The 24,050-nt window shown below is 44.6% G+C and overlaps 1 protein-coding gene across 1 annotated transcript in view; it reads right to left on the reverse strand.

Moving 5' to 3' along the window:
* KIF5C (kinesin family member 5C) overlaps positions 1 to 24,050 on the reverse strand; it is a 192,712-nt gene that overhangs the window by 34,080 nt on the left and 134,582 nt on the right. Inside the window, exons 13-19 of the mRNA XM_006157647.3 lie at positions 23,644 to 23,712; positions 20,984 to 21,190; positions 17,322 to 17,468; positions 7,640 to 7,828; positions 3,826 to 3,943; positions 1,163 to 1,239; positions 8 to 117 (exon numbers count right to left, since the gene is read on the reverse strand). Coding sequence (XP_006157709.1) covers positions 8 to 117; positions 1,163 to 1,239; positions 3,826 to 3,943; positions 7,640 to 7,828; positions 17,322 to 17,468; positions 20,984 to 21,190; positions 23,644 to 23,712 — 917 coding nt within the window. The remainder of the gene's footprint in view (positions 1 to 7; positions 118 to 1,162; positions 1,240 to 3,825; positions 3,944 to 7,639; positions 7,829 to 17,321; positions 17,469 to 20,983; positions 21,191 to 23,643; positions 23,713 to 24,050) is intronic.

The raw sequence follows: 24,050 nt of genomic DNA on the forward strand, positions 1-24,050 counted from the left end.
AACGCACTCTCGAATCTCATCGATGATTTTCTGCTTCTCCTCAATTTCGTCCCGAAGTCTGGACAGCTGCTTCTGGTGAGCTTCCCGGTGGCTCTCCATCTGCTGCTCCAGCGCCTTCTGCAACCCAGGCCAAGAGAAATGTGTCATCCACTCGTTGGCGCTCAGCCCACTCGGTGACAAGTCCTGGATTCCTGTCTGCCTCCTACCCTGCATCCCGCACATGTCAGACCCCCAGACCGGGGCCTTTCTGGCTCTATGTCCTCAGAATCCAATCTCGCTTCATTAGAAAAATGAAGCCCAGGATCTGTTAGAAAATGAATGGGCCCTGGGAGCAACTTAGTCCACTGAATTAAATAAAAAGTTTTCCCTTGACCTACAGCTTGTCTGAGTGCGTCTTCAGCCAGATCATTCGGAGGGCACTAGCATCTTGCTACCTGGTGGCCTTAGAAAGCCACCTTAACTGTGTGAGTCGCACTTCCCACCTGCAAAGTGGAGCTAACAGCCACTTCCCCGCCACTGCAGATTTATGATGCTGCTCAAAGGAGCCTGTTCCCCAGAGCACTCTGAAAATAGGGAGGGATGATCCAGGAGCATGGGCACACCATGGGCATCGCTTTAACTAAGGGTTTCTGCTCAGTGAGGCTCAGAGTTTGCCTAAAACTAACAAAGTCTGCATCTTTTCGTATGTCATTTAATTCACCTAAAACTTTTATTTCCTAATCTTTTTTCCTACATTTTCTTCTTCTGTTTAAAATATGGCCAAAATAAACACTTCTCTGTTTAAGATGAAAACTCAAATTTGCATGTTTCTTAGCAAAAGTTGAAGGGAGAGGTTTCTTCCATTCAAAGAGAGCCGAACATTTCTTCAAAGGCTGATCCCAACAATGCGGCCCACACTGTGATGGGGGTGGGGGGCTGCCTTTGCTCTCTTCATCAGAGATAGAGCGCAAGGAAATCACCCTATACTGACACTGCGGGGTTTCTGGGCATCCCTTAGTCATGGCATTTCCAAGACAGGCCACACCAGAGCCACTCTGAACGCCAGCAGCAGGCTTTCCCCCACACTCTGCCCTGTCACACCCATGTCTGAAGGCAACGCATTTCCTAGAACAAGAGAATCCTGTGTAAATGCAGGAGAGGCACACCGGGCCGGCATACACACCTTCATCTCCTCGGCGTCCTGCAGCCGCGTCAGATGTTCCTTCTCCTTGTCCTGGAAACTGACTTCGTGCATTTTTTCTGTATTGAAGTTTAAATGATGTTATAAGATCTAACTGGCAGGACTCACATCCAAAAGCAAAAAGTTACAAAACAAAACCAAGCAAAATGGCAAGAGTAAATTATCAGCTTACGTCACCAAGTACAACCATAGCATAAAGGAATGGAACTACCAAGGAAGGGCTTCCAGCTAAAGCCAAAGCAGACCGACCTTTCCTGCCCTTTGGGGATCAGAGCCCTGGGGGAGGAGACCACTGAAGCCCTAGAGGCACCTGCACCTCGGAGCACTGGTTTCCCGCCTGGCTCCGTGGGCGGCTCCCGAGGTCACTGCACACGCACGTGCATTGCAGATTCTAAAGCACTCCTGTGAGTGCAGGGTGGCGCTGAGAATCATGCCACTGTGAGAATTCCACAAAGGGCCCGTTTACTTCCCAGGGGTACGCTGTTCATGCTCTAGGAATCTGAAACAGGAAAACATCATCTAAGGATGGTAACAAGGGGAATAGAAATAGAACACTTCTGAAATTAAACAGAAGGGCCCCACACGTAGAGCTGGGCGGCTTTGAGAAACTCTCCTGGCGTGATCCAGGTACACGGCCCTCCCTGAACTGGGGAGCTGGGGCGATGGCAGGAAAAAAACTATCTAAGACAAGGACAGTCTCATCACGACTTCTCTCTGGTCTACTTCTCGTTATCACATGTTTCCCCCGTTTTATCCTACTCAGGGCACCACGGCACAAACCAGGTGTAGGAGGGCTCTTTGCCACACCCAGTTTTGGCAGTTTGCTCTACTCCTGACCTCCAGTCTTTACCACATAAAACAGTGACAAGGTCATAGCGGTGTGGGTAGTTTCCTTTCTTTTTAAATTAGCCCTGGCATTTGAAACAAAATGTAAATAAATAAGTAAATAAACAAACAAAATGCATTTACTAAGGAAATAACTGTATAGCAACAATAAAGGAAATAAGAAAAATAACATCACCCCCAATTGTACTGCCCTATGAAAATCATTTTCATCTTAAATATTAATTTCTAGGAACACAAGCATCCATTTGTTTCTCATAGCTATAGCCATGATAAGGATAAAATGATGTATTGTGATTGTTTTTAATGAACATTGCATGTAATGCATTGCGCACATCTGCATGGATTTCTCTCCAATATAATTTTTTTTAATTAAAAAACATACCGTCATTTATTTAACTGTAAGACATCTAAATGGCTTTTCTCCCCTTTTGGTTAATCTAAAACTCTGCAATGAATATTTGAGATTTGAGGATCCAAAGATATTAAAAATGTTATGATTGTTCATTTTATTAATTTATTTTGGAGAGGTTTTTGCTATAGGGCGCGTGCACTCGACAGACAGACAGAGACAGAGAGATAGCGAGAAATCACCCCCCCCAGAGGGGATGGCCACGCTGCAATCCCTTCTCCTCCGTTCTCCTCTCGGGATCTTGGGTACGCACGCACATGCACCCAGAGTGAGTTTAAGCCACTGGGTCTGGGACTCGAACCGTGGTCAACTATGTGGGAGTCCAGCAACATAGCCATTATGCTAACTGCTGGTCCCTGTTCATTTTATTTTTTTAAGAGAGATTTTTTGTTATAGGGTGCATGCAATGGTGAGAGAGACAGATACAGAAAGTAAGAAATCACCCCCCCCCCCAAGGGGGATGGCCACACTGCAATCCCTTCTCCTCCATTCTCCTCTTGGGATTTTTGGCATACAAGCATATGCACCTGACATGAGTTTCAAGTCGCCAGATCCAGGACTTGAACTACAGTTGGCCATAGGGGAGTCCAGCACCTTAACCACAACGCCACCTGCTAACCCCATTAATATGTATTTTTGAATTGCTTGCCAAAAGAACTTTAGCAGTTTTCACCGCAACCCACAAAGCATGTTCTAGTTTCATACCGCACAATGCATATACTCTTGATCCTATTCTAAGTTCTGCACTTCTAGTTACCTCTTTGGAATACCTGCTATTTATTCATATTTTTTTATGTGCTTCCTACCTGTCAGACACTTCCCTAAGCAAAGAAAGTCAGGAAGCTGCCTAGCAAAAGGAAGAACTTGTTCACAGGTAGTGAGTACAGAGTAAGCCACATCCGGCATTCGACTTCATATCAAGAGCAATAGGACACTGGGGAAGGGTTAGAGCCATGGGCTGAGAACAGGCAGAACTTGAATTCTGGAACTGTCCCTTGGGATGCAGCACAGTGGCTGGGCCAGGGCAGACAGGGGAGAGCATCTCAGCAGCCGGGTGTAGCCACAATCCTGAATTATCCTGGATGGTGGCAGCAAAGGTAGAGGCATCTGGCAGGCAGAATGGACAGGTCCTGGTGCGGTGGAGGCTGCAGCTCAGGGAAAAGGAGGTTTCTAACATGGGCAGCTAATGGATGAGGGAGAATGGGAAAACGAGGAGATTCAGGGGCAGGGGGAGTGAGAGGTTTCTCTCTCCGTTCGTTCTTTCTTGTGCTATTGTTTTCGGTTGATCTAGACACATTTTAATTGTGCAAAACTCACCACAACTTGAGCCAACTTAGAGAAACTCTGATTTAGGCCAAGCGTGGACACCTGTGAAGTAGTCAATATTTACCTTGGGCTCGGAGCTTGGCCAGCTCCTCACTGAGCGAGTCCTGGGACTCTTCCAGCTGCCTCCTCTTCTGCTCCATGTTCTGCATGTAGTCTGTCAGAGATTTGATCTTGGCCTCATGCTGGAAACCGGAAATAGGTTGCAGGGAAGAACGAATGACTAGCAAGCCATCACACGGGCCACCTGCGACTGTCCAGTGGGGAAATGCAACAGTAGAGGCGCTCTCCAGTCCCTTTCCTGGTGCCCACGGCACGTAGTACACATTCCGCCCTCCACTAGGCCCTCGGAATTGTGCACCCACAGCCCTCCGCTCCTCCGAGTGCTCCTCGCCTCATCCCCTAACGCACTGCTCAGGGCCACGGCGCCCCTCGCTACCCACCTACTCTGAGAGTCCAAAACTCATGTGGTTGTGCAGAGAGAGGGGCAGGGCAATGCCCAGGGCTGAACAGGCACCTCTGGACTCTATCTTCAGAACTCAGATGGTGTGTATGTTCTTTTCCATTCCTCAGACACACCAGATCCGGTCTCAGGGACTCTGCACTTCATGTTTCGCTCTCTGGGACCCTTCCCCTCCATGCTCCCCCCCACTCCCCACTACTATGACCTGTTTAGGTCCTTATCACTCAGGCCCCAGCATTTTCTTACAGTGTATAACTTCTACATGGTTTATCCTAACTAGTTTGTTACTTGTTAGCACCAAGAGAGCCCAGAGAAGGTGCTTAGTACACACTAGTTCAACAAATGAACAGAGGGGAGCTCACTGGCTAAACAGGAACAGCAGAGACGTCTAGGTGGGTGGAGACATGCAGAACACCCCACCCCCAGACCTGGGAGCTCACATTTGGGCAGGAAGACCCAGGAGACTGCGCTCTAAAGAACTTTCCCAGGAAATGTGGCTCAGCTGGGCCAGTCGCTTAATAACTGATGCTTTCGGTGAAGAAAGTGAATATAAACAAAGAAGATGACATTTTAGCTGGAGATAGTTTGACGGATTCCTTTGATCATGTCAGAAAACAAAGAGCCAAGATTTCAGTTACTTTCAGAACCCAGGAAATAATGACCGAATCTCTGGCTTTATGTGTCTTGTGGCAGAGGACAAGCGGAAGACTGCTTGCTGCTAAAACAGGAGGAACCTTCTAACAGATACTCTTTAACCCCAGACCATCCTAGCATGCTCAACTCTGCCCTCAGATACCAATGTCACTGTCCCTCTGAGATCTGGATCAGGGGGCCTTTGCCCTATCTTGGACCCCACACTCTGGAGGATTCCACTGGGGCCCTCCTCTGGCTGCAAGAGAGAGAGAGAGTTCAGAGACCATGAGAGACTACCCACCTGACCCACATCCCCTCTGGACTCCATTCTAAACGGGAGACTCAGAAACTCCCTACTCCGGAGGCTCTAGGCCACATGAGGCCTGGCACTGCCTCTTCCTCTTCCATGTACATCACAGCTGACACAGTTTTATCACCTTCCCTGGCTCACCGAGGATGCGGAAAGGACTCGCATGTGGAGCTGCTATGTCCAGTTAGAGAAAGACATCGTGCTGCAGGGTCCTGGGCCTCCGTTTACACTCTGCCTTGGCCCTCAAATGTGATGCCAGTATCCCAAGTGAGCCAGAGAGCACGTTTTCGTCGTACTGTCCCCTAATGGTTAACTTTCCCTCAGTGTCCACTAATGATAAAAATGTCAACTATGTCTATAATTACACAATTTACGGGGCCAGCCATTGGCACGTTGGTTCAGAAAGCGGGGTCCCACATGGCTGACTACTCAGCTCGAGTCCCAGACCTAGTGGCGTGAGAAACACACCAGGTGCATGTGTGTGTGTGCCCAAAATCCCAAAGGGAAGGAGAAGTAAAGCAAAAGGGCTTGTGATGTGACCGTGCTCCACAGGAGGTGCTTTTGCACTTTTCCTCTCTCTGTCTCTCTCCAGTGAAGGCATGTACCTTCTGGCAAACTTAAAAATAAATGACAGATTATAGAGCTGTAAATCCAGAAAAAGTGCTATAAATTTCACCCCTACACCACTCTAATGTATCAGCTATTTCCCCGTCACATTCCGGGTCTTATCTGTGGGAGCGCATGTTGTATAGAGCTCCAGAGCATGGCAGAGACATAACTCAGCATTTCATTTTCGTTTTTACTTAACTTCATATAATTACTTTCCAAATGGCTAGGTTTTATAGATCTTTTATAAGAGCTGCATAATATTCTTCCATGCAACCTTATGTTATTAATCTATCAATGGGTATTTGGGTAATTTACTTTTTTATAATGTAAAGTAACACTACTCACTTGGTGTATAAGCTTTTAATACTTTTAATCAGGAAATGATACTGTCATACGAAATGAATTTTTTTCCATTTTCATTATCAATGAAAAAATATAGCAAGTGAAATTACTGGACCAAAATAGACTTGCAATTTTATGTCTCTGATTTCTAAGGTGATTTCCATAGGACTGACCAAATTATACTTTTATCAACAATAGATGAGTATATCAATTTCACTATCACAAATCAGGATTGAGTAATCTCTTAAATAGATTTTTGCTCATTATGTTAGCTATAAAATGGAACCTTGTAGATCCATTTTAGACAAGGAGGTTGGAGATGTTTTTGTGATTACATATTATGATGCTTAAAAGCACACCAGAATGAAGTATGCTTCTGTCTGCCTCTTGGTGTCATTTGACACACCAATTCATGATGGTATCTGTTGCCCCAAACAACTTCGACTGCTTTAAGGCCTGGCCTGAGGGGTTGAACAGTACACAACAAGGCAACCTCAAACCCAGTCAGCATACTCACACACGAGTGGCACTCCAGAAACTGGACAGCTGATTTCTGAAACTTCCTCACAAAACGAAGGTGGCATTCCAATGAGCCTTCGTCTCTGAGCACATGAAGCGTGTTTCTGACTTGAAAACCCATTGGAAACACAAGCTCTGGCGTCACACACGTTTTGTGGTTTATTCCAGCTCTACTATTCATGGGCTGTATATATTAAAATAATATAAGGGAATGGCAAAAAAAAATGTGGCAAAATGGATTTAAAATACACGCTTAATTTAGTGCCAAAAATTTTGAAATTCACATGTAGTTTGTTCATAACATGCATTCTCCATGAATTTATATTTACTCTCAGTCTCAGTTTCCTCATCTGAAAAAGAACAATACTAAAATCTGCCTATCAGAATTTTTTTAACTATTTTATTTATTTTTATTTATTTATTTTAATGTTACCAGAGAGGGACAAAGTGAGAGAGAGCGAGAGAGAGGGAAAGTGAGAAAGCAAGCCACCAGGTCCAGGACTCAAACCACAGTCAGCCATGTGGGAGTTCAGCGCCCTTAACCACCACGCCGCCTGCCAGTCCCTCAGAATTTTTTGAAGATCAAGTGAGAAAACACATATAATGGACTTAGCACAGTGTTTGGCCCATAGTAAACTCTCAATAAAATGGTACCTGCTATTTCTCTAGTAGCAGTAGTTTCCCTTTTCCACAGGAAGTGGGACCGTGGTAGAGATGAAAAGATGAATGAAATGCTGCCCTAGCTAATAGGAGTTTTAGAGATCCCAGCCCCTTCTGCCCATTCATGATCTATCCACCATAGGTAGATACATAGATGGAGCCTTTCAAAAAGAGAAGTCACTCAAAGGAATTCAAGGGACTCACACAGAAAAATCTAGCCCCAGGCCTAACTCTGGGTAGTCACTGCCTGAAGAGGCCATGCTCGTGTGGGGCAAAGCCCATCAACCATGCCCGTCACATACCATCAGCACCGGCAAGGACACGGAGGCGGGGGGGGCGGCCCACCTGGGAGATGAGCAGCTGGCACGCTGCCAGCTCCCGCTCGCTGGCGTTCATCTTCCTGTTGGAGTCCATCTGGGCACTCTCAAGCTGTTTGCTGCGGTTCACCAGGGACTTGACCTCTGACTTCATCTTGCTGATGTACAGGCGGGCCATGGTGAACTCCTCTTCAATGACTCCATTCACGTCTGCCAACTGAGCACAGGAAGGAACACTCTCAGATGCTGCCTGGAATTTCCAGATGTTCATGGATCCCCCAGAACCCGTCCGTGAATTTCTGCTTAGGAATCCGTAAGCACAGGGTGAGTTGAAAATGGTCTCTAAACAATGCCATACGGTCAAGCCTAAGTTCTCTGAAACTTCAGGTAAAACCTTCCATGGAAAACCTGCATTAAATGGCGACCCAGTAGCCTAGTGGTTAAGAGAACCAAATCCCACCTGGCTGACCACAGCTCAAATCCTGGCCCTGACAACTTGAAAAACAGACCGTGTGTGTGTGTGTGTGTGTGTGTGTGTGTGTGTGTACGCACATGCATGTGTGTGCCCCAAATCCTCAGGGGATCGAGAAATGAAGAAGTGACTGCCGTGTGACCATGTCCCAATGGGAGGTGCCTTCTCTTTCTCTGTTTCTCCATATCTCTCTGGTGAGCACACACACCGTCTTTGACAATTAAAACAAAAACAAAACAAAACAAAACAGAAAGGAAGAAAAAAGAAAATCCCTATTAAATATAATCCTCAATTAACCAGGTTTTCTCATTACAGTTGATGTTTAGGATAAAAGAGCTAACATTAGAAGGAAAAAACATCGGAGACTATTGAAAAGCTGAAAACTTTGAAGAGGTATTCCATTCCATCCAATGTCTTATACTTCCCATCTCTGCAACAGCAGCAAGGCCCAGTGTTCCCAAAGGTCACCTGAAACTATAAAAACGCACATAAAAATTCCAATTATGTTCTCCATAGTCTGTTAATTCAGGTAGCACAGCAGTCTAACGTACTGAGTATGTTTCTATAAAGCAAGGATTGAAATACAACGGAATTTCTACATGGTTCTCAATTAAAGAGACAGTCTAATGAGTAAGAATGTACCCTTCATTCCCAAAGGCCCCCAGGAACGTCTCTGTGCGTGAGTTTTCATTACTACTAGTCCTCTTTGTCTTTTCAAGACTGCCCCTTCTAAGCACAGAGCAATCAAGCTCGTTTTTTTAGAGCCGAGAACAACAGTCTAAGCCCGCCTTCAGAAGAAGAGATTCTGACAGTCAGCTTCCTGCAAGACCTATACTGGGCCTGGCGTTTTAGAGCTCTATTGGAAACACAGACTGAAGCAAGACTCAGGACAGAAACCCATCCGCTGAAATGCAAACACGTCTGGAAGGGCAATCAACCAAATAAACAAGTAAGGGTGTGTGTATTCTGTTGAACCACCAGAGGGCAGCCGAGCACCTCAGGAGAACACCCAGAGCTCTGTCCAAAGTCCCGCCCAACACAGGCTTCCGCTAAGACAACTCCGGGCGTTCCACAGGACCCTCAACTACCCACTTCTGTCATTATCGCTGTCGTGAACTCTTATAACTACTTTAAAAGTCAACGTTTTGAGAGCTGGGAAAATGGAACCAGTGTCACCTCTGAAAATTGGTAGCAAATACAAGTACGTGGGACAGTGCTGAGTGCCTGTCCCTTGCACTGCCCTTCCGTAAGAATTCAACGGCAGTATTTGTTAAACTATGCCAATGCCAACCAGCACAAAGCAGACGCTGTTAACAGCAAGAACATCTTCGTGTATTAATTCCTGACTCAACCTTAACAGAGGCGCTTCTAAATCGTATTTCCAACTGCCAGCAATGGGCCTACCAACACTACCCCTCACCACACCCCTTCTACAACCCAACAGCAAAGAAAAGTGTGCCATCTTCCAGTTCAGCTTGGCTCATCTGCCTTTGCTATTGGTCCAGCGTAGAAGAGGGATGAGAAACACCTTCCTAACCCTGACCAGGTATTTCCCATATATCATCCAATTTCTGCAGAAAGATGAGGGAATATCCACTTCCTCACACGGAATTCGGTCTACACCAGCTCCGGGTGGGAAGATGTTGCTGAACATCAGCTCGGGCACCGTGGGGAGAGAGCAAACCCCTCTTCTTCACCAGGTCTATACTTAAGTAGGTCACTGTCTTCAGTCCCCAGAACCGATGTGAGGTGAAGAAGAGTCAATACGTATACACAACAATGGGTTTTCTTGAAAGGAAGAAGTTGGACATTTCTCCCCCAGAACTAGAACCATATTCCACAACCTTCTCTGGTCCTACGAGGTCCAAAAGATTTTAAAGCCCATACCTGACTGGGGGGAAAAATACCCCAAACAAATGGTTTTTACCAGTGAGGATTTACATGGCGGGTTCAAAAATTTAGGAGTCTCATGTTGAAAGGGTCCTAGTAATTCTGGTACCTGTTATTTAAAAGAAGATAACCAGCAGCAGCAGAGTATCTGCGACTGGATGTTATTCGGGACTCTCCCAGGGCCTGACAACGCACCCCGCCCAGCAGTCCTCGTTAGACCACACGACCCAGTGCAAGGGCCAGTCGGGAGAGACCGCACCACCTGTGATGGAAAGATGCTGTGGTCTTCACACCTGCCTCTGGGAGGAGTCACCCCAGGCCACCCTCATTCCCTCGGGCTCAGTGTGTTGCTCAGGCTGGAACTATTGCCATTTCTAGACAAAGTAAAAGATGAGGAAGGTAAACGTTCACTTTCTAAGGCTGAACGGTCAAAATGGGGTGTGAAAGAAATCAGTGTGTGTGTTGGGACCAGTAGTTGGAGTAATGGCTATGTCGCTGGACTCCCATGTAGTTGACAGCAGTTCGAGTCCTGGACCCGGTAGCTTAACCTCACACTGTGCACGTGTGCGTGCGTGCCCAAGATCCCGAGAGGAGAATAGAGGAGAAGGAATTGTGGCGTGGCCATCCCTTCTGGGGGGTGATTTCTTGCTTCCTATCTTTCTCTCTCTGTCTTTCTGGTGAGTGCATGCACCCTATAGCAAAAATCTCTCCAAAAAAGAAAAAAAAAAGGAATCAGTGTGTTGGGGCCAGGAGGTAGATGGAGTAGTAGTTAAAGCACTGGACTCTTACCTGGCTGACTGTGGTTTGTGTCCCAGACCTCGTGGCTTGAATATCATGCCAGGTGCATGTGTATGCATGCCCAAAATCCTGGAGGCGGATGGAGAAGGGATTGCAGCATGATCATCCCCCCCCCCCCCCCACGCCCGGGGGGTTTCCCCCCCCGCCGGCCAGGTGATTTCTCACTTTCTGTCTCTCTTTCTCTCTCTCTAATGAGTGCATGCACCCTATGGCAAAAACCTCTGAAAAAAAGTGATTGATAGAGAGAGGAAGAAAGAAAGGAAGAAAGGAAGGAAGGAAGGAAGGAAGGAAAGAAGGAAGGAAGGAATGGAGAGAGAGAGAGAAAGAAAGAGAAATCAGTGGGTCTGAAGAAGATCAGGCAGCCAATCCATTTAACTTACTGTGACTGAACTTTCTATCCCAGTTGTGGCTAGATCCCTGGAGAGCTCTAAGATATGCCCAATGACACAAGGACATTGAAGGAAGAGAAAGGTTGCTAATAAGTGGCAGAAAACGGAGTACTCTGTGCTAAAAACAATCACTGACCTCATCCTGTTTGTTTTGTTTTGTTTCATTTTTTAAAGTTTATTTTCTTTCATGAAAGAGAGCATCTTGACAGTCTTCACATACACGTGCATGCACACATACATACACACACACACACACACATACAGCCTGCCCAGCCTCCCTGGGTAACCAGGCCAGACAGGATCATGGGACATGGACGTGCCCAGCATGTTCAGTTCAACCCAGGGTTCGAACTGGTGCCCTCCTGTATGGCTCCAGCACTGCGCAGCAGCACGCCCACCTGTCACACCACAGTGGGGCTGCATCTGGTTTTACTGACTAAAGAAAATAATACCAAGACTCTAGAAGTATTTCCAGATACCACATCGAGCTTAGAAAACAGGGGGTGTTCTGTTTCCTGGCTGTTCAGGTCTGTCATATTCTGGAAGTGAGGGCTGAAGGAGACTCCAGCAGCCATCTTTCCCCTACCCTCCCAGGGAACAAAGTAAGATTTTAGAAACGAAAATATAAGATCACTAAGAGAGGTCCCAGATCTGCTCATTTTACTGTACCAAAAGAATTACACTAACCAATACCAAAACCAATAAGAAAAACATCTGCGCCGACAATGGTTCATCTAAAGTCCTGTAGTTCGGGGCTGACAGCCTTTGTGATTATCTGGCCTCATCTTTTCATTTTACAAATTAGAAAAACGAAGTCCAAAGGACAGTGAGTTGCTCAAAGTCATATGACTCTTTCACTAGCTCTCATTACCCTAAAATTAAAACATAATACTAATAAAAAAAATGAAGACCTATCAGTGAGCATTATCAATGAAATTAGGTAGGGCATCCAATATTTAGAATCCAAAAATAAACTCAAAAACAACCAATGGAGTATTTAAAAATAATCTCAATCATACTCCAGACTCCCAAAGGTAAGGACTCTTTTTTTTTTTAAGGCGGAAGTACCCAGACACTGATTTCATTAGCATTTTCATCAGCTCTATTTTAGAACTTAGCATAAAAATACCTCCCTTGATCCTCCTCAGCAGCAGGCGCCAGCTTCCCATAAGCCAGCTCTACCTCCATACTGTGAGGCCATCTTATCACCCAGAGTCACCATTTTATTGCTCAACCCTCAAATATCAAATTACCAAACTGGAGCTTAACGGGATTAACCCTAGCATATCTGAGAATTCTGTGCCAAAAAGATTCATGCGAAAGGATCCATGAAACAGAGAAGAGGTCCCGTGAAAGCAACATCAAACGTTAAGAGGCCCCGTCCTCTAAGCCGAGGCCTGTGCCAGTACCCTGAAGGGCTTGCTAGACTTCCAGAGAAAGGTCCCGCAGTGGAAACCGTGGAAGCCTTTTCCAGTATTAACTATCCCTAAGCAGACTCATGTGGAATTCAGCCTCTTACGGGTAAAATGTCTAAAATCGGGGCCGGCAGGTGCCACGGTGGCTGAGGCACTGAATTCCCACATGGCTGACCATGGTTCAAGTCCCAGACCTGGCGGCTTGCTTTCTCGCTTTCTCTCTCTCTCACACTCCTTCTCTCTTTCTCTCCTGTTCTGTCTCTCTCTGGCGAGGGCATGTGACCTATAACAAATTAAAATACAACTACTAATAAATGGTTTTAAATGTTTAAAAACATTTAAAATAAGTAAACATTTAAATAAATGTTTTTAAATGTTTAAACTCAAAGAATTTAGTTTGAATATGGAAGATAGAAATTAAGCAATATAGTAATCACACCATTCTTTGGTTTGAGACAATCGATTGATACAAGGGATTATTTACTGGCTCCCATTAGGTCAGCCCTTATCTCTTAAAAACAAAAAGATTAAATCAATGAAACTGAACAGAAAGACCAGGAACATCCCCACACACTATTGGAGATAATAGACATGTTCATTATCTTAACATTAGTGATAATTCCATGAGTGTATAAACATGTCAAAACTTCTCAAAAAATATGTACACCTTAAACATGTGCAACTCACTTTATGTATCTTGAATTTTGATGAAGCTTATTTTGTTTTACTTTTTAAAAATTTTATTATCATTTTTAAATTTGACCAGAGAGATAGAGAGAAAGAAAGTGAGAAAGTAAGCTGCCAGGTCCAGGACTTGAACCATGTTTGACCATGTGGGAGTCCAGCACCTTAACCACCATGCCACCTGCCAGCTCTGCCCTTTTTTTTAAAGTTTTCTCCACAGGGCATGTGCATTCCCTGGACAGAGATGGAGAGAAACAGTGAGAGGGAAAGTGAGAAATCACCCCCCGCCAAGAGGTGATGGCCAAGCCACAGTCCCTTCTCCTCCATTCTCCTCTCAGAATTTTAGGCGTGCACACACATGTGCCTGGTGTGATTTTTAAGTTGCCAGGTCCAGGACTCAAACTGCGATCAGCCGTGTAGGAGTGATGTACCTTAAACATCACTCTACTTACTGGCCCAAGATAAACCTATTTTTCAAAATGTCTCTATTCTGCTTTTCCAATTAATGACATTGGTGGCCTTTCTATATTTGGTACATTGTCAATTGTTCTTGGCTGATAACAATTTTATTCTCTTCTCCTTCTATTACCAGTTTCTGAAAAACTTTATGACACTCCCATGTCTCCCTTCTTCTCTTATTTCCTTGCTATCAAGAGCACCACTATGTACAATCCCAGGGGATTAATCATAATTGGTTTAAGCCAGTTAAAATAATCCTATTTCCCTTTGCTTTCCCAGCTTTCCTTGCCATTTGAGATGGTCACATGATCCAGTTCTGGTCAATGAGGAATTAGGGTATGTCTACTGGAGACTTCCGGGATGTATTTTCTTCCTGATTGAAAACCGTTGACCTGTTCAGCCCATTCTGCCTTGGATGTTGTTAGAGTGAAATGTGATGGTCAGTGCTATAGCAGCCATCTTGCTACTATGAGGCAAAAATCCCAAGGATATGAAAAAGAAACAGGCTGAGGACAGAAAAAAGAAAATCAAGACAAAGCTGGGGCCCTTCACATTGTGGAGCCACTGCACCAAAACAAAATTTGCCTCTAAGCTTTAGTAGGCGTAGGAAACATCAGAAGACTCTTAGTAAAACACAGATTCTGATTCAGTAGGTCTGAGGTGAGACCTGAGGTCTATATATCCAATAAGCTCCCAGGTACTGCAGATCACTCCCTGAATAACAAGATTCTAGTCTTTTCACACTGCCAATAAGTAAATGTGGTTTTATTTATTTTCTTTTCTTTCTTCTTTTTTCCTCTCATAGGGTGTGTATATTCACTGGAGAGAAACAGAGAAAGACAGTGAGAGGGGAATTGAGAAACCACCCCCCAGGGGAGATGATAACATCACAATCCCTTTTCCTCCAGTCTCCTCTTGGAATTTTGAACATGCACATAAATGTGCCTGGCATGATTTTCACGCCACTGGGTCAGAACTTGAACAGCAGTCAACCATGTGGGAGTCCAGCACTGTAACCACCATGCCTCCTGCTGGCCCCAAGTGTGATTCTATTTCTTAGCCACTATTAGAATCTTACTATCTTCAGCTGAAAGTTTTCCTAATGCATACAGATTGTTTAGAGAATTTTCACTCCTTTGCATTCTTACAGAAAAGGAAAAGCATAATTTCTAGACTAAAAATGTTGCTTTAATGATCTAATTCCAAACTTTTGCAACATTGGCAAATAAGTCTGAGGAAAAAAGGAATAAACCAATTTTGCATAAAGCCAGTGAGGAGTTGAAGGCCTTCTCCATAATCGAAAAGCAGTAAACTTTTCTCTCCTCTTTCTCAGTGAATAACCCAAACTCAGTCATTCAATCAGTCTTGTTTAAGTCTGTTTTTTACCATAGGGTGTGTGTGCTCACCAGAGAGACAGTGAGAAATAACCCCCTGAAGGGATGGCGACACTGCAATCCCTTATCTTCCACTCTCCTGCTGGGATTTTGTGCACATAGGCACACATGCCCCGCCTGATTTTTTTTTTTTTTTTAGAAAGTCCTTTTTGCTATAGAGTGCATATACTTTCCAGACAGAGGGAGATAGAGAGACAGAAAGCAAGAAATCACATCACCAGGAGGGATGGCCATGCCATAATCCCTTCTCCAACATTTTCCTCTCGGGATTTTGGGCTCACATGAACACATACCCGGCATGAGTTTTAAACCGCCAGGTCTGGCACTTGTGCCGTGGCCAACTACATGGGAGTTCAGCACCATAACTGCTATGACATCTTCTGGTCTTCCCAGTATAATTTTTAAGCCGCTGGGTTCAGGACTCAAACCATAGTCAGTCATGTGGGCCTCTAACACTGTAACCACCATGCCACCTGCTAGCCCAGTCCTTGTATTTTTTTCCTTAATTCATTGAAATATTACTCAACATGTGACAAATGCAAAGCACAGCGATAAACAATGGATACTTAAAACCATAAAACACAGACCCTGCTAACTTAGAATCCTATCAGGAGAAGAGCGAGTAGAGAGGATAAAAGAAGGGTTGGCTTACGGTCTTCACGTCGTTGGTGCCAATGATTCCGCCTATCTCCCCCAGATCCTTCAACAGCAAGTTCAGGATCTCCGTCGCCCTCTTTTTCTGGTGATTGCTAAGCTCTTGTAGCTGGTTCAGCTCTCTCTGTGTGGTTGTCAATGTAGTCTGAAAAACAAATTTCAACAGCAAATTAAAAGGGCTTCCCCTCTATTTCATATGAAGGGACTACAAAAAGTGTGTGGAAAAGGGGAATTAAGGCACAATTTCATTGTAGTGTGGAAAATAAACTTCAATCTAAGAAGATTCTAGTCTTTTCACACTGCCAATAAGTAAATGTGGTTTTATTTATTTTCTTTTCTTTCTTCTTTTTTCCTCTCATAGGGTGTGTATATTCACTGGAGAGAAACAGAGAAAGACAGTGAGAGGGGAATTGAGAAACCACCCCCCAGGGGAGATGATAACATCACAATCCCTTTTCCTCCAGTCTCCTCTTGGAATTTTGAACATGCACATAAATGTGCCTGGCATGATTTTCACGCCACTGGGTCAGAACTTGAACAGCAGCCATGCCTCCTCCTGGCCCCAAGTGTGATTCTATTTCTTAGACACTATTAGAATCTTACTATCTTCAGCTGAAAGTTTTCCTAATGCATACAGATTGTTTAGAGAATTTTCACTCCTTTGCATTCTTACAGAAAAGGAAAAGCATAATTTCTAGACTAAAAATGTTGCTTTAATGATCTAATTCCAAACTTTTGCAACATTGGCAAATAAGTCTGAGGAAAAAAGGAATAAACCAATTTTGCATAAAGCCAGTGAGGAGTTGAAGGCCTTCTCCATAATCGAAAAGCAGTAAACTTTTCTCTCCTCTTTCTCAGTGAATAACCCAAACTCAGTCATTCAATCAGTCTTGTTTAAGTCTGTTTTTTACCATAGGGTGTGTGTGCTCACCAGCCCTGAAGGGATGGCGACACTGCAATCCCTTATCTTCCACTCTCCTGCTGGGATTTTGTGCACATAGGCACACATGCCCCGCCTGATTTTTTTTTTTTTTTTTTTAGAAAGTCCTTTTTGCTATAGAGTGCATATACTTTCCAGACAGAGGGAGATAGAGAGACAGAAAGCAAGAAATCACCCCTCCAGGAGGGATGGCCATGCCATAATCCCTTCTCCAACATTTTCCTCTCGGGATTTTGGGCTCACATGAACACATACCCGGCATGAGTTTTAAACCGCCAGGTCTGGCACTTGTGCCGTGGCCAACTACATGGGAGTTCAGCACCATAACTGCTATGACATCTTCTGGTCTTCCCAGCATAATTTTTAAGCCGCTGGGTTAAGGACTCAAACCATAGTCAGTCATGTGGGTCTCTAACACTGTAACCACCATGCCACCTGCTAGCCCAGTCCTTGTATTTTTTTTCCTTAATTCATTGAAATATTACTCAACATGTGACAAATGCAAAGCACAGCGATAAACAATGGATACTTAAAACCATAAAACACAGACCCTGCTAACTTAGAATCCTATCAGGAGAAGAGCGAGTAGAGAGGATAAAAGAAGGGTTGGCTTACGGTCTTCACGTCGTTGGTGCCAATGATTCCGCCTATCTCCCCCAGATCCTTCAACAGCAAGTTCAGGATCTCCGTCGCCCTCTTTTTCTGGTGATTGCTAAGCTCTTGTAGCTGGTTCAGCTCTCTCTGTGTGGTTGTCAATGTAGTCTGAAAAACAAATTTCAACAGCAAATTAAAAGGGCTTCCCCTCTATTTCATATGAAGGGACTACAAAAAGTGTGTGGAAAAGGGGAATTAAGGCACAATTTCATTGTAGTGTGGAAAATAAACTTCAATCTAAGCACTGTGTTTTCATAAGACACATTTCCATGAACTTTTTGAAGATGCCCTCATAGGCCCCACCTTACGAAGACTAATGGCGCCACCCAGGAATGGAGTTCTTTCATCAGTTCTCATGATCTCCCACACGAGAGTCCTTTGATGGCCATCTACAGTGCTGACTGCATTCTTTGACAAGAAGAACTTCACATGAACACGTTCTAGCATGTGGCCTGACATGTTGTATGTCTACATACTACGTGACAATTTCTAGGTCAGTGAAGTAAGTTATTAAAAATAAATAAAGTTTACAGCATTTCATCAAATTTTCTGCCTAAAGAAGAGGAAGGATATTGGCTGGTGGAAAAGACAGTAACAGCAGTAATGGAATTTTCTCTTCAAGCTAGGACTATCTGTAGTTCTGATTTGTTTGAAATAACACACAAACATTGCTGAAAATGTAAAGGGGCACATCCATAAAGGAACCACTCCAAATGGAGTGACTGAACATGTTTTCTTTCTTTCCATTTTTCAAATTAAGTAGAACTATGTTGCATATATATAATAGCTTCAGACACATTTCTTAAACTAGATGCTAAGATAAGAGAAGTGAAATGTATAGGACAGGTTTGGGATTTTATCTCAGAGCTGGACAATATATATGTATATTAGATAAAGTTTCCTTGGTTAACTAATGTTTCAGTCCACCCTGTTCTAGTTCAGAGAAAACATGTCTGCAAATGTCCCCACCTCTACTTCTAAACAAACCTCCTCCCTGGGCCACTTCCAAATTCCCACCTAACTTTATAACACTAGACAGGTGTGAAATAGATGCCCAGAGGAATATTAATGAGCTTAGAAGTCAGCAGAGGGAAGGCCAGTGGTGGTGTGGTTGAGGTGGCTGGATCCCACATGACCAATGCAGGATTCAAGTCCCAGACCCAGCAGTTTAAAAAACACACTGGGTGTGTGTACGTGTGTGTCCAAAATCCTGAAAGGTAAGCAAAATGAATGAGAAGGGATTGTGATGTGACAGTTTTCCATGGGAGGTGTTTTCTCTCTCTTTCTCCCTCTCCCTCTCTCTCTCTCTCTCTTTCTCTCTCTCTCTCTCTTTCTCTAGCAAATACATGTACTTCTTCTGGCAAAATAAAAAAAAAAAAAGAAAAGAAAAGAAAACAGCATATAGAGCTGGCCTTGTAATCTACTGGTTAAGGGAGTCACATCCGGCATGGCTGACTACATGGTTCAAATCCCAGTCTGGCAGCTTGAAAGAAAACATACCGGCATGTGTGTACATGACCAAAATCCCAACAGGGTTAAGAAGCAGAGGAAAGGGGCTGCAGAGAGACCACATCCCACTGGGAAGTGCTTCTTCCCTCTACTTCTCTGCTGAAAGCACATACTCTCTAGCAAAAAAAAAAAAAATTTAAAGGCCAGAAAGAAAACATCACAGAAAAAAATCTTCTAATCTTCAGAGTGAAGCTGAATTAAACGCAATTCATCTTTTCGCAAGTTAAATAATAGATGGCTTCTTAATATACACCAGATGTTCTATTTTTTCTTCAAGCTTTAACAAACTCATCTCTTTCCTATCCTTCTATGTTACCAAAAAGGTAGACATTCTTTTTTTTTTGAGAGGTTTTTGCTATAGAGTGCGTGCGCTTGCCAGACAGACAGAGAGAGACAGAGAGACAGAAAGTGAGAAATCACCCCCCAGGGGGGATGGTCACGCTGCAATCCCTTCTCCTCCAATCTCCTCTCGGGATCTTGGGCACGCACACACATGCGCTCGGAGTGAGTTTAAGCCACCGGGTCCGGGACGCGAACCGCGGTTGACTACGTGGGAGTCCAGCAACATAGCCATTACGCTAACTGCTGGTCCCAAGGTAGACATTCTTAACTAACTCTCAACTTTAGCAAAATATCTGTCTTTAGTGCCAATGAAGAAATCATCCCCCACTCCTAAGGCTATGAGGTCGAGCTAGAGGAACTTACATCATTCTTTCACAAGCAGCTACGGTGTCAGTGGAAGTCATGATGCATGTGTCCACAGAAAAACAGAAAAATATATCATGACTTCTCTGACAACCTAAGAGGTTATTTTTACTAAAGCACTTTGAATTATCTGGCTAAACACAGTACTCTAAACCATTCTAACTAAACTTTGGTTTGACAGAAAATATTATTATAGGAAATGTTCCATTATTCTCAGAAGCAAAATAACCAAGGACTTGTTATAAGAACCCCGTGCAAGACAGTAAGCAAAGAAAATGTCAGTCTCCTCCTCTTCGAAGTGCCTTCTGAATGGGTTTGTTTGGTTTGGTTTGGTCTGGCATTGCCAACTGCTTATTTCATCTTGTTTCTAAAATCCGCAGAAGCACAGTGCCCGTGTTGGGAAGCCATTGGAAAAGTCACTCCTCCCTGCAGTCGAATGCATGGGGCGAGCAGCCTTCCCCATCAGCCCCACGCGCGGCAGATTAGCACTTCCCTGACCATCTGTTCCTCCTCCTTGCCCAGGAGGACTGGATGTTTTCCACACAGCAGGCTGGGCACAGTCCCACGATCCTGGCCATCGTGCAGAGATGCCAAGGGCAGCAGGTTACAGCCACTCAGCTTCCCCAGCACCCATTTCCAAGAGGAAAAGGACACATCTCAGCAGCAGCCACCTTGGCAGGCGCTCCCAGCCCTGCTGCCACTCGCTCACGGTGCTGAACCTGCAGCACCCTCACAGGGAGAAGCTGAGCAGTGAGAAACGTGCAGGCTGACACGCTAGCTTCAACCAGGACAGCAAACAAACAGGGGCCACGTAGTCCCAGACTCCTGGTGGTGCCAGGTAAGGTAAGCTGAGGGGAGGGGATAGACTGCACTCGGAGGGTGTGAAACAAGAAGGGTAAAGCGCACGCCTTCCACATACATGTCCCCCTCCCTCACCTGCCAGTAGATTCCTGTATTGATATGGCAGGATATGGGCGGTCCCTGCCAAGTACTTTAATCTGTCACTCATCCTCACGCCAGGCAAGGAGAACGTTACTATTGCTACTTTTTACAGATAAGGGAATGAATACTCAAGCAGTTTAAGTGTCTCAACCAAGGCCTAAGGGCTGTGAAGTTCCATGTGAACTAGGATTTCCCTGGCTCCAACATCTGCACTCTCTTGACTTTTCCCACAGGCATCCCTGCTAACATTATAAACTCCCTGACTATAAAAGCTGTGGCAGGCATTCCCAGGAGAAGTAGACAAAAGCCACTTCTGTAAAACATTTCAGGTGTTAGAGGAACCTCAGAGAATGCACCCGACACTGAATAGGCCAACTGCCTTCCTACACGGCGTCTATCGACAGACACCAGTGTAAGCACAGGAATGGCAGCAGGGGAGTCCCACCCCTGGCCACAAAGGCTCGAACCGTTTTCTGGGCCAGCTCATCTGTCAGCTGCTCGTTGGCCCTGGTCTTGTCCTCCACTTCTTGTGACTTCTGGTCGTAATTGACTGCCAGCTCCTCCAGGGCCTGGAGGACTTCTTTCACCTCGTCTTTGGCTGCCTCGTTTTCAATCTGGAGTCGGGTCAGCTCCTCTTGTATCTTCTCATAGTCTCTTCTTGTGGAAGCTAAAAGCTGAGGAAACGAGACGGCAGGGAACTGGTGAATGTCATGTTGGAAAGTTTACGTTCTATGCTCTGCCTAAAATAAAGGGGTTTAAAAAACAGGTAAGAGACAAGCTGGGAAAGATCAGGATGATGGGAAACCCCACCATAAGGTCCAGACGTGAAAAAGAGAGAGAATGAGAGAGAAGGGAAGGAGAGAGGGAAGGTAACTTAGAAAATCTGTTTCTTCTTTTTTTTAGTGTAAAGCTACATCCAGGCGAAGCTGAAAGAATGAATTAGTGAGTTTGCATAGAAAAAATAGAATAGGTCATCAAGAAAGTCATGATATATTCTTCTATGCAAAAATGTGTCAGGACTCCCAAAACCCTGAGAGAAGAATGGAGGAGAAGAGATTGCAGCATGGCCATTCCCCCTGGGGGTGGTTTCTTACTTTCTCTCTCTCTCTGTCTCTGTCTCTGTGTCTCAGGAGAGCGCATGTTCCCTACAGCAAAAATGTGTCTTAAAAAAAAAAGCAACATGACTTCCCCGATAAGCCAATAGAAAAAAAAAATACTTCATGACTTTTCTGACAATCCAATACATTTCAAAAACCGTTACATTTTGTAACTGGTTGGATATTCTACATGTTTAACAAAGAATGGGGCAATCACTTCCAAGGACTACAATAATAACAGCAGTAATGTATGGGAAGGTCCCCTTTTTAAACCCAGGCACGACCCTAATACTCCAGTGTAGACCCATGATGTGGAGCTGCCTGGAGCTGCCCGAAGGCTGCGCGTGAATCCCAACCACAGAACCCAGCTAGGACTGCGCTTTCTCTCAATCTCTCTCACTCATGGAAGAAATAAACGAAGTAACCGTTAAAAGATAATAGTACTTGCACAGCATAGTAGGACTTGTATAGTATGATAAATCTTGATTTCAGAGTCGACCAGAGCAGTATAAAAACGCAGTCAGTCACTTTTTCTTAACATTCCTCGTGACTGTATGGAAGGATATACCCCAAACACTGAAAGTGAATGCTTGACACTGGATGTTTGCGGTTTCTCTGCTCCTATTGTGTTTTCTGGATAGGTATCACCTTGATAGTACAAAAAAAAAAACATGTTAAAGAGTTTCTAACAAGAGGAAAGTTGATCACCGAGAGCTGGTACGACACTGAGGATGCAGAGGAGTGGAACGGGAGGAAGGGGGCAGGAAGCACTGCAAATGGAGGACCTCAACCATGGGACGGTGGAAATGGCAAGGTTCACCCAGCTACCAGACACAATGACCTCCCGACCCCAGGAAGTCTTTGGGCAGGGGCATAATCACTGCCCTGAAGACATGAAGGGGAACAAAGAGGAAGCGGACGACAATGGTTACTGAGACAGTTACGGCTATGGAGGGACCAGGGACTTGAACCCGAGCCACCAGCCATCATAGCTTCCTGTGATCCAAATCCACAGCATTTTAGCAATGAAGAAAAGCACCTTAAAACACAAAGAGAAAAAATACTAAGATGGTCCTCAACAGAGAACTGTTGGCTTGTCAAAAAAGTCATGATGTATTTTTTTCTGTTTTTCTATGGAAAAAATGAGTCATGACTTTTCCAACGATCAAATACTAATTCTCTAGGTTTGATAAACTGGCTGCCTATCCTTTTCTTAGGTCCATGTTTGCAAAATACTTGGAGAAAACGATGGAATAAAGACATTTACCGGAAGACTGAATGCCACCGGGGAGACTGAACACCACCCCTCTCCTTTTCCGTGTATCAGAAGGATGCTAGTGCAGCACTCGGGCCCTCTCCTCCTTGCCTTCTCTCCCTCTGCCTTGGTTCTGGTTTTGTTTTGTTCTGTTTTCCGCCACAGAACAGCAAAAGAACACGATCTATATCAAAGACTTAAGCTGACTGATTTGCCAAGCCAAAATAGGTTCAAAGCAGGAAACAGAAAAGCTGGGTATGAGACGGCAGAACCACCTCTGTGCACCACCAAGGCAAGGGCTCTGTGCTTTCAAAACCCCAGGGCTCTATAGATTCAGCCATTTATTTTCTAACAAAGGGAAAATTCTAGACAATTATCTTTAAGATCAGTTAAAATCCATTTATTTCTTCCATGAGAGAGAGGAACCTCCCCCCCCACACACACACACACAGAGTCTTCACACAGCGGCCCAGCCCCAGCCTCAGCCAGCCTGGACCATGGGCACACACACATGCACCTACAGGACACCAAGGGCCCAAACCAGGGCCCTCCCTACGTGGGGACAGTGTCACCGAGCACTGTATTGCCACTGTGCCACCAGCTGACCCTAAAACTGGTTTGTAGCAGGTATCAGAAGGAAATCTACCAACAAATTTCCACGTGAGTCAATGATTTTGAAGATAATTCTTTGCAAACTAAATGTCTGGAACAAATAACAACAGAGAGTAATAAAAGAACTTTGTAAAAATAATAATAATACATTGCATTCTTTTACCTCATCCTGATCCAACATCTGTTGCTTTAGCTTCTCAGCCAGCTGGCTCTGCTGGTTAATTTCATCATCCTGAAATAAAACATCATGTTTAATTTTTTTTTGGTTACTTAATGTCATTTTTTGATAACCCGATTTCCTGACAACTGGATCTAAGGATGCTAGCCATAAGGTAGGCTAATAAGCTGGAGGGGCTGGAGTGGCGGTATTCCTTCGCTGGAGAGAATGGTTCTGAGATCGTGATTTAAAATGCCTCTTCCTCCACCTTTCTCAGCAGACGAAACATCTGATATTCCGGGAAATAGAATACCCTACGTATCCAACCTAATTCCTATGCATCTAGAAATCAGAGATCTAGAACTTCAGGACTGAAAAAGACAATGGAGATACCCTTCCTAATTCAAAGAGTT

This window comes from Tupaia chinensis, unplaced genomic scaffold, assembly GCF_000334495.1.
Source record: "Tupaia chinensis unplaced genomic scaffold, TupChi_1.0 Scaffold000549_1, whole genome shotgun sequence".
NCBI classification, from domain to species: Eukaryota; Metazoa; Chordata; class Mammalia; order Scandentia; family Tupaiidae; genus Tupaia; species Tupaia belangeri.